Here is a 19,395-nt window from a genome sequence, read left to right on the forward strand (position 1 = left end):
GTCCTGATGCGAAAATGGACATATAAAAATAAAAGAGAGCATCAAAAACAGACTTCAGGGGACACATTTTTTTTTTCCTCATAGACTATAAAGCAGTTCATGTTAGTGGGGGCAAGGTTGGGCTATCCAATAAATGGTTTTAGGACAACTGGCTTCCCATGTGAGCTGATGACAATGACAGCTAATGTTATTGACTAATTGCTATGTTCCAGGCACCAGAATAAATGCTTTCTATGAATCATCTTACTAAACCATCATATTAATCCCCTTATTTTATCTGCCATACACATGAGGAAGCTGTGGTTCACAAAGGTTAAGTAATTTTCCTGCCGTAACACACCCAGTGTTGTGTCTGGGGTCTGAGCTCGGCTGACTCTCTTAACTGACGATTTCTTGACTACTTTTCCTAGATTCCCACTTTACTTGTTTTTCTGACCCAAAGTCCAAGTTTCACACAGCTTAGTATATAAATAATAGGGTTTAAGATTTAAAGACGGCAGCAGAAAACTAACATTTCTTCTCTTCTTAGAAACCATACAAGCACAATTAGAAGGGGGATAGAAAATGTCAGCTACAATGTAGGTAAATGGACAACCAAAAATGTAACTTGAGCAGAGGTACGTGCTGAAAGAGAAGGACAGATGATCATGGCTGTGAATCTGAGCAAAAGCCTCAGCAAAGGACGCATCATAAGAGCAGGGGCACAGCCCAGGGGAAAGCCAGCACCAGTGACCACAGTGTGCCAAGGCTGGGTGGGGTGAGGCTCTGTACCTGTGTGGCTCTTAGACAGACACAATTCAGTGAGGAACCAGATACCTTCACAATGTGATCTCTTTCTAGGGATCTGAACTTCCCTCAAATGGGAGTTCTCAAAAGGAAGCCAAGATCTAGTAAAGACCCTATAAGAAAACTGGAAGACAGAAGCAGGAAAAGAAAGACGGTAATGCGATCACACCAAAAGAATGCTGCCATGAGTTAGATGAATGCTGTGAACCAGTCACTTGTCTAGGAAGCAAGAGCCCAAGAAAGAGTAAAATATGAACCAGCAGAAGTGGAGAAAGAAGGAGAAAAAGTGAAATCACAAACAGGAAGGAAAAAAATTGGAGAGAGGGCAAAGAACTACAGACTTTGCTTGAGTAAAAGACGTAGAAGATAAACATGAAAGTAGAAAATTTGGAGACCCTGCAGAAGAAAATGAAAAATAGGGAAGAGGACAAATATTTGCAGATGTAATTTAAGAGATTTTTTGCTTAAATAAAAGATGCTAAGGATAAATATGAAATAGCACGTCACATCTGTAGGAAAGCTGACCCCAAATGTATGACATCAAGGCAGAGACTATACATTTGCCAGACCCCAAAGCCAGCTCTTTGGCACATACAGCAAGATGATTAAGTCCCTTCTACCAGAAAGGCAGGCAGCCTCGGTTCCTGCCTGGAAAATGTGAGCCACCCATCTCCTACAGGCCAAACTGGATTTATGTGTGAAAAGGCACAGACACATCATTTTGAACTAAGCAGAGCTTGGAATACTGCTCTCTGGAAAAACTGTGGTTAAGGATAGGCATAGCCCAGGGTCCATGTCACAGAATGGAAGTAAACCTAAAGTTGGGCATATGGCAGCCAAAAGGTGGAAGGTAAAGCTCTGGCAGTAGAGAAAACACTCATTAAAAAGAAGTATGCTTAGAAAATTCCTCATCGCTTATCCTGGGAATTGAGGAGTATGTCTACCGAGAGGCTCATATTCCTGTACTGACTGCAACCCAATCTGCCCCCTCAGCACGGCTCCATCTCTTCTCAGAGACTTTTCCCCTTTGCCCACACCCACAGCCAGCCCGTCAGCCTGTAGGTTCTGAACTGCTGTTCCTCCTGCGCTGTCATCACCCTGATCCAAGCCACGTCACAGCTCAGGCCTCCTAAGGGACACTTGATGCAAATTCTGCCTTCACACGGTTTATGTTCAACACACAAAGGCCAATGGGAAGACCGCACCACCCCTCCCAGCTTGCTCCAAAAGTCTTCTAGTTCTGGGGTCATCACAGTAGTGGAAGAAAGGGGACAGCATCACTTACTACCGTGACACCCCCCCCCCCCCCCCCCCCCCCCCCCCCACTGACCCTCACCTTGGCACCACCACATCCTTGTAATGGTTGATGAGAGATCTGACCGCCTGGGACCTCTGAGGCCTCCTTTCACATTGACCCAGCTTCAGTGTCTTCCTTAGTGTTTCTGGAACATCCCAGGCACAAAGACACTTCTGCCCCTGGCAGATACTAGTTTGATACTAGTTGGCCTTCAAACTTCACCTCCCATTCCTTTCAGGCTTTGCTAACATTACCTTCTCCATGGCAACCTTAATTGAAATGCAAACCACTCACCACTCTCCCCCTTACCCCCCAGGCACGCTCTGACCCTTGCCCTTAAACATTTCCTTGACCATGCTCCCCTGGGGGGTCAGAAGTGGCCCTGTCTGTGGGCAGCCAGTGAGCAAAGGATGTCCAGGCAGGCCTCAGGCTGGTGCACTAGCTGTTCCTTACCCTAGCAGACCTTCTTTGGGCCTTAGTGGCTAACAAGGGAATGGTCCCCGGAAAAGCGACTGAAACCCATTCCATCCACTCTAAATGACATACGTGTGCTTGGTTGTGGATTTCTGGGAACACAGATGAGGCCCACTATGGTATTAAGCCCAGATTTAAAAAAGATCTCTTTAGACAAGAGGCCTCGCTTGTTCACATAAAGGGAAAACACACACACACACACACACACACACACACACACACAGGAGAAAGAATTGAATGTTTTAGGCTTTGTGCATCCAGACCCAAGGTCAAGACTCTAATAACGTTATTTTCCCACAAAGCTTGTTTCATTCCTGCAATAGTCGCCCTTAAGCCACTGCGATTTACTCTGGAATTCTGCAGCCTCAGGATTAGATTGTTGCATCTCTCAGAGAAAACAGCCCAAGTCTGTTTTCTTTACATCTTTTGTTGTTGTTGTTGTTGTTACACATAAGGAAGGTCCCCTTATGCTGTCAGTGAATATCTGATTACCGGAAACGCATTCCATAAGCAAGGCTAAATTTTTAAGTAACATCTTTGTCACCTGTATAATTAAAATAATATTATACAATCTCCCCCTATTCTATTGGAAGATATTTAAAAATAAGCATAACACTTGGTATTATTTTCATTGCAGGAAAACAGGCAATACTGTAAACTGCAGAAGGATGTGTACATGAATAACATTCTGGCCCAGTGGCCAAGGCACATTAAAAGCTATAGAAATTGCTTACTCTTTGAGCCAGCAATTCTACTTCTAGAAATTTATTCCTGGAAAAAAAAGAACATGTACAAAGATCGATGAGCTAGAGTCACTGTGACATTTTTATAACAGTGAAAACCCAGGAAAAAGCAAGCAAACACTATCTAACAATAGTGATGGACACCCCTAGTTGCCAAGGCTCCACATTCCCCTCTTAATGAAACAGCTCAAGTTGTAGGCACGGTGGTGAAGCACATAGCTACAATGCAGCTTGTAGACCCCCTATGGCTGGGGTTACCTGGCTGGTGGGGTGTTAGCAGAATTGATTTATGGACATTTTAGAGAGGTCCTTGGAGGGAGGTGACTCAGGTCAGGAGAAAGAGTAAACCCTTGTGGCTTTAAGTCACTGAGCCCAATCCTAACAAAGGTAAGAAATAGATGGACTTATGGCTGTATTAATAGAAACCCTACACAGATATTAAAAAGTCATAGTGAACACCCATGTTTATTCACATGGAAAGACATTCACAGCATATTGGTAACTGAAGAAAGATTATAAGTGAGGTAGAATCATATGATCTATTTAAAAAGCCCACAAAATTACATGTATATCCACAGATATATGCATTTTCTGGGGGACAGCTCTGAAAGACTAGCCAAAAATGTTTAGAGCATTTATCTTTGTTTATCTTTGAGTGATGTTATTTGGGGGGAATTTAACTTTATAAAAATTTGTTTGTTGAAGTATCTCATTGTTTCCTTGATGATTTCATATTGCACATAAAATTTTAAAATAAAAAAGGCTACTGTAACTTCATTCACACATCAGTGATGGGAAGGAATAAAATGTCTACCAGACCTATGACAGATGAAGCATTACTGCCTCTAAGAAAAATACTCCTACAAATGAATAAGACAAGGAGAGAAGTGTGCAAGTACCATGAACAAGAAATTCCTCCAAAGGGAAGCAGAAGCGGTTGGTAAACATAGGATAAAATTAATTAACATTAGTAACACTAATAGTAGTAATTCAAATATACAAATTAAACAGAAAGCCATTTCACCCATCCCATTGTAGAGATTAAGAATAAAAAGATCCCTTCTACCTGGTGAGGATGCAGGGATACACACAGCCACATGCTGCTGGTGGGTGTGCAAATTGCTGTGATATTTTCCCAAGCTCCCTGGGCAAGTACTGACTCAAAGTCTCAAATGTAGGCATGATACTTTACCTCTAAGAATTTACCTGAAGGGAACAATCACACACACAGGCACACTGGATGGTTTGCACATTAGGGATGTTCATCTGCAGAGTTTATAAGGAGTGAGAAAATGAAACCAATCTCAAGGAGAGACAGGGAGCCTTGCACCATGGCAAACATTAAAAATAATTTTGAAGATGTTAAGTGTTGTGGAAGACGTTTATAATATCATATATGAACATGTATGCAAACTAAGCTAAATGCACATTGTTTGTGTTCATATAATGCAACATGAGGCTTCTAATATGGCCTAAAATAAAAAGTTATGTGGGTAGTCACTCTGAATAACAGCTTTTGCTTCTTTTTATTTTTTTAAATGTTTTACTTCTGAGAGAGAGAGAGAAAGGAAGAGAGAGAGATTGAGAGAGATAGCATGAGCAGGGAGGGTCAGAGAGAGAGGGAGACAGAATCAGAAGCAGGCTCCAGGCTCTGAACTGCCAGCACAGAGCCTGATGCGGGGCTCGAACACACAAACCATGAGATCATGACCTGGACTGAAGTCAGACGCTTAACTGACTGAGCCACCCAGGCGCCCCTAGGCTTTGCTTTTTTAATAAAGTACTTTCACATGGACAATGTATGTGTCAGGCTATAGGGGAGCAACCCCAGGGAATTCTTAAAAATATAATTGATTCCCTCCTGTAATGAAATGGTTTCTAGCATCCTGTTTCCTCCCTCTTCTCTTTCTCTCTGGAAGGAAATATACCAGGAAGGAGGTGGTGAGTGATCCATTTGTTTTTCTTCTATGTTGTTATTTTCATAATAAGAAACACAGCAGGTTATTATTTAAAAAGCAATATCTGGAATACAAACTATAATAAACCAAACAAATAAATAACAGACTCAGAACAATTAAACACATATAGTAGGTCTTAGACTGTTAGGAAAAGAGACTATGATTTATTTGTTTGTTCATCCCACCAGTGTGCAATTGGCCTTCAACTGTTTGATAAATAAATTACTGAGTGAAGGTAAGTGAATGAGAAGAGAGAATTCCAATATGTTCATAAGCACAGTTAAGAACCCTTCCCTGAGAGGACAGTAAGATGGACACAAATGATCTCTATGATGTCTAGAATGTTTCCCATCAGTCTACACATTACACATTTCTATTCCTGCAACATTGACAGTGTTACCTTAAAATTGGGGAGGCTGCTTTGCCTTTGCAGAGAAAGCATGATTAGGAGTGAAAACAAAGAACACTAGATGCTCAAAATAGGGCATAGATACGTTTGTTTTTAAAATAGTATGCTAGGCAGATGATATGAAATTTGTATATTCTAAGATAACCAGGGAAATCAATCAATCAACAATTTTATTTTTAACCTTCTAAAGCCACTTAGCCACAGTATAAACAATGGGGAAATATTTTTCAAACAGTGAGCAATCCTGACAATTCATTCTTCTGTCTGCGCATGTAGGGGTATGCAGTTCTCTCCACGCGGATCACGGTTACACAAAGCCTTGTAGGCAACACAGAGCTATCCTTGGTGCTGAAATAGCTTCCATTGAATAACCTGCCCCACCAGTGATCTTTCCCAGGGAATGCTATGCAAGACCAGATACTTTCCTGGTCCAAATGAGAACATTTCAGTGGAGTAGGGTTATATGTGAGAGGAAAGACTTGGTGGAGGTGGAAACATACCCACTTGCCAGAAACATGTCTGGAAGGGCAAGAAATGCTCATCTAATTCTTTAGATTCTAACATATTTTTGCCAGGTAACAAGCAAATCAAGTAACTTCATACCTTTAGAGAATTTCCATACTATGGTGGGTACAGGATAGCCCTCAGCTGAGCAATTGAGGATGACAGCCTTTCCATAAATTCCATCCTGGTCCCGTGGCTGAACCACAAATTTCGGAGGAACTGAAAAGAGAGAAATGTCACCCTTAATTCAGGTAAGAACACAACTTATGAAATAACAATAATTTTATTATTTACTATTTATTTTTATTTTTTTATTATTTATTTTTTATATTTATTTTTAATTTTTTAATGTTTATTTATTTTTGGGAGACAAAGAGACAGAGCCTGAGCAGGGAAGGGGCAGAGAGAGAGACACACACAGAACCCAAAGCAGGCTTCAGACCCTGAGCTGTCAGCACAAAGCCTGACATGGGGCTTGAACCCATGAACTGCGAGATCATGACCCAAGCCAAAGTCAACACTCAAGCGACTGAGCCACCCAGGTGCCCCCCAAAATTTTAACACATGTTAAAATACAAAGAACATGTTACATATAAGGAAAACTGAAAAATGGTATTTGTGATCTCGAACAAATCAGGAAACAACCTCAGTGTAGGAAAATTTCTTATTCATATCAATGAGATTCTGCAGACTGATGGTACTTTGCACTGGGGAAAGTTGCCCTCTTATGCATGGGAGTTGACTAAGCCAAGGGAATATGACATTGCTTTTTATTTGGGTTCTGGAAGATCTTCAGCAAACCACTCCACGGCAAACAGAATCAGGACCGCAATCTAAAGAACAAAGAGCAATTATCAAGAGTAAGTATTCCTCTTGGGGGTACACTGGTCGAAGCATTTGGTAGTTCTTCTTCTTCTAATAAGAGATGAAGCGGAAATTAATAAGCATACCCTAAAGGCAATAAAGAACACAGCACGGTATTGAACTTATCCCAAAAATCTGATGATGACACATAGACCATTATTCCTGATGTCATCACTCTTCTGGGCCATCAGAGGATGATGGAAGCTAAGTGAAATGAAGTACCATGAAGACATTATAGTGTACCTATTAAAAAAGAAGATTAAATAACTGCATATTTGGTGAGTTTTATGAGGTGCTGAAAAAAATGCATCCCTACCCAAAACATACACATGTACTCTGTCCTGAAACATATCTGCCAAGAGGAAGAAAATGCTTTGAGTTAAGTGGTTTTCACTGTCAGAATATTTGAGTCTTCTCTTAAAGAGAAGATACAGATACTTCTAGGAAATGCAGCATCTGAAGGTGTTAGAATCTCAGAATCTTTTGCATCAAAATCAGTGATTAGTTATTGGATGAAATACCAATAAGGCAGTCACAGGATTATATGAGGGGAGATGGATTGTGTCCTCCATATGCCAGACACTTAGCAAATGTAAGCGCTCTTTGTCTTGTTTCCTTGATTCCTGGTAAAGTTAGTCCTGTCTGCCTTGCAATTTCCCGAATTCTTATTTTGAGACAGAAACATGGGCTTATATGTTACAGATCAATAGTAATTCCAGTCACCACATGAAATGAACTGGGAGAGAGAGAAGAGTCCAGGTTAGCTAGAAGTTTCAAAGCACGTTGAAATGATATGAACCATAGTGAAGATGATTTTGGCCATAAAACAGTCAAGGAGCAGGGAATGATATCAAGACACAAGAAGGAGCTAGAGATTGAACTCACTGCTGTGTTTCCGAAAGAGACAACAGTGATGTCTAGGAGTACAGAGCGAAGGACTAAATACCAGGGTTTGAGATCCAACTCTGTTTCTTCCAGTCGGATGATCTGGTGCAAGTTATCAAATATCTCTTGGCTTCAATTTTCTTATCTTTAAATTGGGGATAATTACACTACTCATTTTATAGGATTGGTGTGGGGATCAAATGAATTAAGATTCCAAGTGTTCTCAGAACAGTGTCCGAAAATATTAAGTGCTCTAGGAGTGCTGGTTAATTTAATAAATGCAGCTATGTCCAGCTTTAACTTATCTTTAACAAATACAATTCCCAACTTGCAAATTAAATCATGTATACAGCCAATGGGTCTCCTCAATATTGCTTAACTAGCAAGCAATTTTACTTCACTTAGATGATATTCTGAGACAAATATATTCAATAAAATGTAAATATATTTAAAATAAGGTGATAAGGGATGGCTATCTCGGGCTGAGAAAATTACTTCTAGGAAAAGTGCTAGAGATTATATAGAGTAAAGTTCTCTAGCGAAAACAATCAATCTCAAGGATAGATTATAAAGCTTAAGACACAATGCCAAAATCACTCAGGCCAGGTGGAAAGTAAATATGCAGTCATCTATAGTCTATGCTCTATTTGGCTCAAATTCTCCTAAGAGAAGGAAACCGTTTGTCAAATGGGCAGGATAACTAATTGTTTGCATTTCCTCTGGAAGCCTGTCTAATTATAATTGATCCATGACCCCTCCCCTCAATTTGGTTCTAATCCAAAGGTATATTACTTAAAAACTGATCAAAGAGGTTTACATGAGAAATAGCCATTGACATATTGCAAGTGTAAGGTAATTACAGATGGAAATGGCCCATAAAACTGAGACTTATCTTTCATAACTTCCTCTTTCATCTCCTTATATCAGGTGCTGATGATTCTTCCTCAAAATCTCTCCATATTTATTACATGCCCTAGTCACGATGGGTAAACAAGGTGCGTGGTAAATTGCCATATACCCCCATCCACCTGGTTTCAGCACAAGGGGCTGGACAGTTCCATGCACTTGCCTGGGTATCACGTGGAGAGTTTGAGTCTCTGCTGCCTCGGGGCCTTCTCTGGTGTCACAAATGCTTACTCACTATCACTGATGCAACCCAGAAATGTGGACGACAAACTTACACCAATGGGGGACAGGACTCAGGGGAGGGAAATGCCTCTCCTCTCCATCTTCCAATCCCATGGGATGAGTCTGAGCCATGTTCTTTCTATGCCTGTGATCAAACATTAGGGGGCATCAGAATCACCTGAAAAGCTGACTAAACACAAGTTGCTGAGCTCTACTTCCAAAGTTTTGACTCAGTAGGTCTGAGGAGGGATCTAAGACCCTGACTTTCTAATAAGCTACCAGAGATGCGGAGTCTGCTGGTCCAGAGACAACACTTTAAGAACCACTATTCTGTGTGATTTCTCAGAGGATTCCCAGTATAAATCATCCCCAACTGCCCAAAGTGGCAACAAGCTCATTAAAAAAAACCTTTATTGATTTTCCCCTCCCTTTCTGATCTTATCCCCCTGCCACCTGGCTGTCACTCTGGAATCCAGGAATCACATCTCAAATTAGTGATCTGCCACCAATCATGTACCTCACACTCTGCTTTCTGAAGAACTTTCCCTGAGACAGAGACCAATACCGGTACTTTTTAAAAATTTTTTTATATTTATTTTATTTATTTATTTTTATTTCTGAGAGAGAGGCAGTGTGAGCAGGAGAGGATCAGAGAGAGAGCGAGACACAGAATCCGAAGCAGGCTCCAGGCTCCGAGCTGTCAGCACAGAGCCCGACACGGGGCTCGAACCCACAAACCGTGAGATCATGACCTGAGCCGAAATCGGATGCCCAACCGACTGAACCACCCAGGTGCCCCCCAATACTGGTTCTTAATCTGGTTTTGAAGTAGCCTCGTCACTGGGGTCTACCTGGCACCTACTGCCCCACTTGAATCTGTTCTCCACACAGGAGCTTGAAGAATCCAAGACACTAATTGGATGATGTGACTGCCTGCTTAAAATTATCAGCATATTCCAATAGTCCTTTGATACAGTCCAGACTCCTACAATATTCTGACAACTCTTTATGATTTGAGTCCCTGGTTTCCAGCTTCATCCCTTGATGTTCCCCTCTTGCAAGCTTTTCTCTAGTTGTTCTAAATGTCTTTCTGTTCTCCAGTCCCCATCATTGTTCTTGCTGCTTGGACTTCACACATGCTTCTGCATTTCTTTAACAAACTCTCACTTATCATTTACATCTCAGCTCAAAGCCCACTTAGTCTGAGACACGTTTTCTAACGCTATGAATGAGATTAAATGCCCCCACCCAACCCTTTTTTGCCCTGCTATAGCCTTCATCAAAATTGTTTGGTGTTGCTGTTTTAATTGGCTGTCTCCCTCATCAGGCTCTACACTATATGGGAACAAGAAACTTTCCTTTCCCAATGGTCATTGTATCCCCAACACAGACCATGGCATTGGAACACAGAAAGCACTCTGAAAATATTTGTTGAATGGACAAACAAATGAATATTATCCCAGGTTTACAAAATAGGGATATAAACTTTGTCCAAAGTAACATGGCTAAGTTAATAGCACAGATCACAGTGACCCCAATGCACATTGCCTTTGAGAATAGGATGACCCTACTTTAGTCTGAGAGAAGACACCAAAAAGCATTATAGGATTTGGGCCAAGGAGATACAGACTGGAGGTGGAACTGTTGTAATTTGAGCTAAAACTTATGATAGGACCCAAAGACTGAATGCTCTGTTTGTCTAGGTTATAATTCCCCACAGTTGCTGGTTTCCTTTCTTAAAATTCCTTTAATTTGTGTGACACTTCATTTGGTACATTGTAGTGAGTGTGTCTGCCAACATAGTTGCTCTTCCAATAGAAGGACTTTCCAATGGGGAGGAGGGTGATTAAGGAAATGGAAGGGATACATTCAACCAAATAATTGTCACACCCTCAAAAGGCAATGTAGGCCATTCATGCCATACATCTACCTGCCTGAATAATAACTGTATGAACATTACCTCTGTCCCTCCAGAAAGAGTAATTTGAGATACATATGTTCCAAAATACCCAAATTGTGTCATGGGACCCAGTATAGTCTGATAGTATATGAAGTCTCCAAGGGATCCTTTCTTGCTCACTTTGTCTAAAATGACACTGTATTTTAGTGTCATTGTAATGTAAAATGTATTTGGCTGATCAAAATACAGTGATCTTTGGCTTGGTCTATATGTTAAAGGGTGGAATTATTTTTGCTGTTTCTAAGAAAGAAATAGTAATATATTTGTAATAGGACAGGTACTTTTCAATTTTAGATGCAATCCAATCATTTTTTATGTTTAGAATTCATGGTCTCCAAGAAGCTATATATTTCCAAAGAATGGATGGAAGCTTCCCTAAGCTGTCAACAGGAACAAGGATTCAGTTTTACTGAAAGCAAAACTAGGAGCTATTTGGTAGGTGGGGGACAGGTACATAAATATTGCCACTCTCTACTGGATGGCATTTAGTCAAGATAGTAATTGGTCAAAGTCTAGGTAAGATTTAATTTATGACACCAGACACTAAAATCCAATGGCTTCCTGTCACAACCAGAAAGATGGTTTGGCCCTCGCCCTCAACCCTTTTCCTCTTCCCTTATGTAACACTAAGCATACTGGTCTCTTGCTGCTCTTTGAACCCACAAAGATCACTCCTGACTTGGGGCCTTCATGCTTACTCTTGCCTGGAGCTCACTTCTTACAGAGAGCCCTACCTGACATACATTTCTTATCCTTAGCACTCTCAATCCTCCTACTGAGTTTTAATTTCATAGTACATGCAGATACCTGACTATGTTTGTTTGTTTGTTGTCTCTTTCTTCCACTGGAATGTGAGTTTTATGGGCCAGGAACTTGATATCTCTGTTTTGGTCACCACTGTACTCCAACCCTCAGAATAGATGCTTCAGATATATTTGTTGGAAGAGTCAATCGATGAAATAAAATTATAGCAGAAATATGGCATAAAAATTGGACCACTAAACATAGCAATAAGATAGTGGCCCCGTATAACTTTCATTTTCCTTGACAAATAAAGGTTAACTAGGGGCCTTTGGAGTAGTATTTGTTTCCTGTGTAGTAGCTCTTTATTAAAAGCCAGAAACAGCAGCTACATCATAGGACATAAAGAAATGTGAGAAAACTGGCCTCCTATGGAATCAGAGATAGGAAATTATTCCACCTGCAGCTTTCCTCTCAGTGATGCAGAGCCAGTATTAGGAACCAAAGGGCAGGTGTGTTCAGTCATTAAGTCTAGGACTTTCCCTCCAAATGGCTTCTTTAGTGCCAAGGTCACCCAACTGAGCATGACATTAGGGAGATCATTGGTCCATAGACAATGTAAGCCATGAGGCACACACATAAGAGCTAAAGGTTGTTTTGTTTTCTGTTTTCTTTTAACTTCTTATATGGAAATAGCTAATTTATTTTAAATTAGGTCTCTATAAATCTCCCAATTACCTGGCAAATCAAAAACTGTGCTAACCTCTATAATGATTCTAGGTCATAAGGCTGTGATAGAAGGACTAACTAGAAATTGGGCTCCCAAACTCCATGGCTGTCATACCCATTTATTCCATACCTGAGCCGAAATGTCTTGCAGGACACCTTCATTTCCCATGTGCAATTTATCCCCAGCTGCTGTGGTTTCTTCAAAAATATATTGTACTTTTACCTTTTTGGCTATATTCCCAAGGTCTTCATTTTAATTAATTGCCTAATGCTTGGATTGCCCCATGGCCGTTCTATATAGTATACCCATAATCATGCTCCAAAATCATGTAGCAGGAAGGGGGACATAAAGAGGGACAAGGGAGGAATGGTGTCATTGCTCCTGGAGTGCTTATTATGTCCCAGGCACTGTGATAAACACATTATTTTATTTAACCCTTGAAAATCATTATTAGGTAATGTCCCATTTTATGAATAAGAAAATGGAGATAAATAGATACTAAGGAATTTACCCAAGGTCACAAAGCTAAGAGGTGGCCACATTATCAGAGGGCTGAAAGGAAGGAAAATGGAAAGAAAGGAGGCAGGGAAGGGGTCTGGGGAGGCAGACTTGCAGGCCAGTGGGTTTTTCCTTGGCTTTCTTGTCTGCAGAGCAGGGCCCATCGACTGCTACTAGACTGGTCTTCCTACCTCAAGACAGTCCATTCAAGGGCATTTGTAGTTCCCCATCCCTTCCTCCATCAAGTACATACTTATTGATAACCAGCGGATGGGCACACTCTCGCCATGGGACAGCCTCTATGTCTTGGCTGGTGCCATCACTTCCTAACCTCAGAACATATGCCTGGACACCTCTGCCCCTCCTCCCTCATTCATGGACAGCAATCAGAGGGCTCTGCTGACAGCCAGGGGCAAAGGTCATGCCAATTATTACCTTGTTACCTAATTAAATTCTCTCATCAGCCCCAAGAAGTCTCAATGCTCCTATTTTACAGATTAGTAAATTAAGGATCAGAGAGATTTACCCATGCTTTCAAAGTCACGTAGCAAATGAAAAAGCAGAAAGGTGGACCTTGATTTTCTAACTGAGAGATAGACTGTTGTATTTTTATTTTCTTTCTAAACTCTATGCACATCAAGGCTAATGGAGCTCACTCCTTCCATGAAGCCTTCCTTGAACATATCACTGATCTCTCCCTTATTAGAGTTCATTTTGCTCTTGTAATTAATAGTCTGTCACTTGAAGTCTTCCAAACCACCCTCATTGTGACAAGGCAATTTCAAGGTCTCTAAATGCCTCCTTCTATTTTTTCCCAAACTACATCTCAGACCAAAAACTTTAAAGCCTCCAAGAGAAAAACTTTTTTTAAAATATTTTTTAAATTTATTTCTAGGAGAGAGAGAGAGAGCGTGAGCAGGGGAGGGTCAGAGAGAGAGGGAGACACAGACTCTGAAACAGGTTCCAGGCTCTGAGCTGGCTGTCAGCACAGAGCCCGACGCGGGGCTCGAACCCACGAACCATGAGATCATGACCTAAGCGAAAGTCGGACGCTTAACCGACTAAGCCACCCAGGCACCCCTCCAAGAGAAAAACTTTTAACTCCAGTTAAAGAATTAAATAAAGACCCACATGATTATTCTCTAACACTGTTTGCTATTTTCATGTGGGTTTTGCTTCCCCAACTACACCCTTGCATATTTTTTTTTCATGAGCCAAATGTCAAGCTGTGTTCCAAAGTTAATTGGTAAGTCCACGGGTTACAATATGGAATCCTCCTTCGTTCTAAATGGCAATAATACATGGTAAGATTCTTCATCTAACCTAAAATCTCCAGCTCATTCAGAATCTGATCCAGCTGAAGTGATGACAAAATTCAACTACTTGGCCATTCAAGTTAAAAGTTGAAATTTGAACAGCTGCCTGATTGCTAGCGATCAAAGACAAGAAGCTGTCACTCACAGCAGGCATTGACCACCCACCGAGAAAGCTCCCTGCCCCGACTATGATGTGCTGAGGGAGGAGGGAAAATGGATTCCATGGCCTGGACCAGCTCCCCACTCTCAACACCCAGTCCTTGGCCAGCTACTCTTGGGGAGAGCCTCTGTCCTCAAGGCCTCTCATGCATTTTTCTCAGATAGTTGGCCATCGATTCCTGCAAAGTGTTTTCTGAATTAGCCCCACCTTTGCCATCCCCACTACCACCAGCTTAGCTCCAACCGTCACCCCTTCTCATGTGGACCACAAAGGCCTCCCCTCCAGGCTTCTGAGCTCATGGTCTCCTTTGATTCCAGTGCATGGATCGTCCTGCCACACACTGTATGATTTTACTGCTGTAGATCCCCTCGTCAATTCCATGGCTTCTAGACCTCAGGACCTCTACAAACTCTGAGCCAGAGTTAGCTCTGGAGTTTCATCCTTGCTCACTTTGCTCCCCAGCCACACCAGGGAAATAAGTGCACCTGCTGTCTCAAGCCTTCCATGCCACTGCAGGTGACAGACCTTCTTCCAGGAACACACTGTCTTCCTTTCTCTCTTTTTAACTCGCTGTGTATTTTCTAACCCATCAGGACCCTCCCTCCCTCTGGAAATCTGCCTCATGTGTCTCCTAACTTAAATTAGGTAACTTCTCTCTCTTCTTTCACAGTTTCCCTGCAGCCTGTCACACCACCATGTATGGCTTGTCACCTGTCTCTCTCCCACTAGACGGGAGCTCTCACTGGGAAGAAATGAGTGTTCACCATCCCAGCAACTATTCCAGGGCCTACTAATTACAAATGTGCTAAACACACTGCTGTTTAATGAAGAAATAAGAGAAAGATGAAGGACAGAAAAAAATACAGTCATTTGGGAGTGGGTGAAAAAGAATATATTTGTACCTACCCATTGACGCTTCAAAGGGGTACAGCTCAGAATATTTTCTTTTGCAAGCAAGTGAAACAAGAAAATACTGAACTCAATCAGACTGAAAATTTTTAAGAAAAAAAAACCACAGTGAAGACTGCCATATATAAGGACTTGAAAACAGAAAATGCTTTATTCAAGCGTTAAGGATATTTTGTAGTCTTAATCAATCCTTTTTAGTCATTACCATGACAACTGAAATTAAAGGAAAACTAGGCTCAAAAGTGCTTTGACATTGATTAGGGTTTATTTAAGTTGACTGACTTTCTGAAATCAGAATGATGACCTGTTATGGTACCTATAAAACATGCACTCCAGACCTAGTCCAATTATATATATGTATGTGTGTGTGTGTGTGTGTGTGTGTGTGTGTGTGTGTAATAATGTATATTATCTATTATAAATCTACTATATATGCATATAAACATCTACTATATACATGCGTATATAAGTATATATATAAGCTGTATAAACACTGTTTACTGTTTTCCAGTTTATACCTCTATGTGAAAATATCTAATATTTTCTCTTGTCCTCTTTTCAAGTTCAGTAATCCTTTATTCGGTAGTATCTAATATCTTATTAAATAGATCCAGTGAATTTCTCATTTCAGACATTATGTCTTTCAGAGCTAGAATTTCTTTCTAGCTTCCTAGCTTCCTTTCTAGTTCTTGTGTTAAAAACTGTTCTACATTTCCCTTCTTGCATTCTCTGTGCATTCATCTACTGCACATATTGTTTCATTTGAACCCTTGAAATAAGAGGGTAGCTAGCCACTTCAGGACCTTGCCTGCTAATTGTGACATCGGTATGCCCATTAGTCCATTTCTTTAATTGTTCTTCCTTTTGTTTATGGCTCACATTTTCCTCCTTCTTCACATAACTAGTAATTAATGTGTAACACATTGTGGATATGCTATGCTATTGAGAGTATAGGTTTTGTTGAGTTAAAGTGTTGAATGTTATTCCTGCAGACAGTTAATTTACTGGTGAAGTTTTATACTCCCAAGGATCTTTTTAGGCTCTTTTAGGGTTTGTCTAGAATATCCCATATTCCAAGGATAGATTAACTCTCCTCCTAGTGGCCCTCTGAGATTCTTTTTTTAAATTTTTTTTAAAATGTTTTATTTATTTCTAGGAGAGAGAGAGAGAGAGACAGCGTGAGCAGGGGAGGGTCAGAGAGAGAGGGAGTGACAGACTCTGAAACAGGCTCCAGGCTCTGAGCTGGCAGTCAGCACAGGGCCCGACGCGGGGCTCGAACCCACGAACCGCGAGATCATGACCTAAGCGAAAGTGGGATGCTTAACTGACTAAGCCACCCAGGTGCCCCATGGCCCTCTGAGATTCTAACTGAATTTCCATTTGTTCTCTACTCTGGTTGTTCAGAACTCCAATATATCTTAGCACTGTGTAACCTCTGAATTCTTTATTCATCTCACATCTACCTGGTAGTTATTCTCTGAGAGATTTCATGAGGTCTCATTCTCTGCATGTGAAGTGGAGTATTTAGCTAAAGACTCACAAGGAGATTTTTAGAGCTCTCTTAACAGCTCCCTATTCCACAGTATTTTGCACTGCAAAGTCTCACGCTTCAATAGTTCTAAATTTCTATCTGTTTTCTCCATCTAGCAAGAACACTCTTATCTACCATCCCTCTGTCATGGTTTGGAAAGTGCCCCAGGAAGGTATCTGGGGTACATTTTGGAGCTCAACTCCTATATTTCCATTTTCTGAAGGATCACAACCCTCTGCTTCTTGCCTTCCACTGCCGGGAAATGGTTGTTTTACATTTTTTCCCCAGTTTTATAGTTTTCTAAAAAAATGATAGGCGGACAAATCCATTACCTATTACTCTTCGATGGTCCCATTCAGTAAATTTTTAAATTTATTTTTCAAGTTACTTGAACCAAAATCTGCCTCCCTAAAATTTCCAACCATTTTGGTTGGTTTGATCTTCTAGAATACCTCCACAATGGTTCTTGCTACACTGGTTTTAACACACTCTATTGATGCAAAGAATCCCATCCCAATTCACTAACTCAAGGATTTGGATCCTGTAATTATCTCCTCTTTATCGTTGCCACATGTTTCTCTCCTGTCTACTGGCTCATTCCCATCAGCATGTAAGCTTCCCTTGCCTGGTGTCCTCCTTCAACGTCCTCTCCAGTTTTCTGCCTCCTATCATAGCAATGTTTCTGAAAATATGAAAATACTTGTCTTTTCTTGAATTCCCACATATTTATTCACCTCCCTTTCTGCTCATTAGCCCTTCTAATCAGGCATTCATTGCAACCACACCACTCTTTACAGTCACAAATAATGTCTATCTCCCTAAACTCAATGACCAATTCTTGGATTTTCTTTTTCTATTTCCAGTGGGATTTTATTACCAATGTATCTTGATATATTTCCTAATTTGCTTCCGTGGCCCCACAGTCTGCTGGACTTTCTCTCACTTCACTGGGTTCTCCTTGTCCCTCTCTGTTTTCCTTTGTTGATTTCTTCTCTTATTCCGGAACCTCAAATGCTGGAATGCCTTGGGTCTGGACCCTGTGGCTTCTCCCACGTCACTGTTCCTCATGTCACACTGCTACTCCTTCCTGCTTCTTCACTTCTGTTAAAGACTCTTCTATTTACCTTATTAAACAACATGTGTGCTTCCTCTCATATGTAACATTTACTTTGTATCTGACCACAGAGATACCTTTTTAGGGAAAATATGTTTTACAGATTCAAAGTTGGTTTCTTCCTATCAATTCTAAGCGTACTTCAGTTTCTTTTGTTGGCAATTACATAGAAAAAGCACTACTTTTCAGCCACTAAGGAAGGGAGGATGTCATGGGGACAAGGTTCAAAGACTGAGGAAGGACACACGCATCTGTTGCTCAGGAAATAATCTGTTTCAATCTAGCAAATGTTTGAAAGGTAACGGAAATCAACCTCTCCCAACACTTACTCTGAGGGTCTGATATTTGGGGATTCTAAAATGCAAATAATCAACATTAACATACATCTTTAATTTCATGCAGTTGCTTTTGCAATGTGGGTGAGAACCGTGCTGGCAGATGAATGCACACAGGTCTTAGAGAATCATAAAATCACATGTCTGTGCCCAACAGACATTAGAGAATACAAACTGCTCATTTTGCACATGTAGAGTGGGGCCTTCATGGGAGTTTGGTGACTAGAAGAGAGATATGAAATAAGACTGATGCCTACATTTTAGACGCATTGTGTCCCTGGCCAATATTTTCTACAAGCTGGACTATCCTATTTTCATTTTGTAATTTTTTAATGTCCATTTATTTTTGAAAGAGATACAGAGCACAAGCAGGAGAGGGGCAGAGAAAGAGGGAGACACAGAATCTGAAGGAGGCTCTAGGCTCTGAGCTGTCAGCACAGAGCCTGATGCAGGGCTCGAACTGCAAGATCATGATCTGAGTTGAAGTCTAACCATTTAAACCACCCATGGGCCCCTGGACTACCCTATTTTAATTTCTAAATAAACACCACCCCACATTTGATAAATGTCATAGCTTCCTAAATTAATCGGAGGTCTGATACTAAACAGAGAGAGGAGCAAAAAACATTTCTAAACTGAAACTAATTTTGCATTTCTAAAACTAAAATAAAAATACAAGAAGCTACTCTTTGCTATCTGTCAACTACACCTCAGTAAAACAAATAATAAAAAATAAAAAAAATGAAAATTTACCATTTTATGATTCTTTAGAAAAGGTGTGATTTCACAAATGATATTTGACAAACATTATTTTCAAAGCCATCCATCTACATAATACTATTTTAGGGGCACCCCAGTGGATCAGTTGGTTGGGTGACTAACTTCAGCTCAGGTCATGATCTCCTGGTCTGTGGGTTTGAGCCCCGCATTAGGCTCTGTGCTGACAACTTAGAGCCTGGAGCTGCTTCCGATTCTGTGTCTCCCTCTCTCTCTTCTCCTGTTCCCTTTGAGTTCTATCAAAAATAAATAAACATTAAAAATAAATAAATAAAA

At 40.8% G+C, this 19,395-nt stretch overlaps 1 protein-coding gene across 1 annotated transcript in view; it reads right to left on the bottom strand.

Annotated features, from left to right (window-relative positions):
- Positions 1-19,395, bottom strand: part of DSCAM (DS cell adhesion molecule) — a 627,938-nt gene that overhangs the window by 241,875 nt on the left and 366,668 nt on the right. Inside the window, exon 10 of the mRNA XM_039229776.1 lies at positions 6,271-6,390. Within this exon, the coding sequence (XP_039085707.1) occupies positions 6,271-6,390 (120 nt within the window). The remainder of the gene's footprint in view (positions 1-6,270; positions 6,391-19,395) is intronic.

Source organism: Hyaena hyaena, unplaced genomic scaffold (genome assembly GCF_003009895.1).
Source record: "Hyaena hyaena isolate Hyena2069 unplaced genomic scaffold, ASM300989v1 scaffold_2, whole genome shotgun sequence".
In the NCBI taxonomy this organism is placed as follows: Eukaryota; Metazoa; Chordata; class Mammalia; order Carnivora; family Hyaenidae; genus Hyaena; species Hyaena hyaena.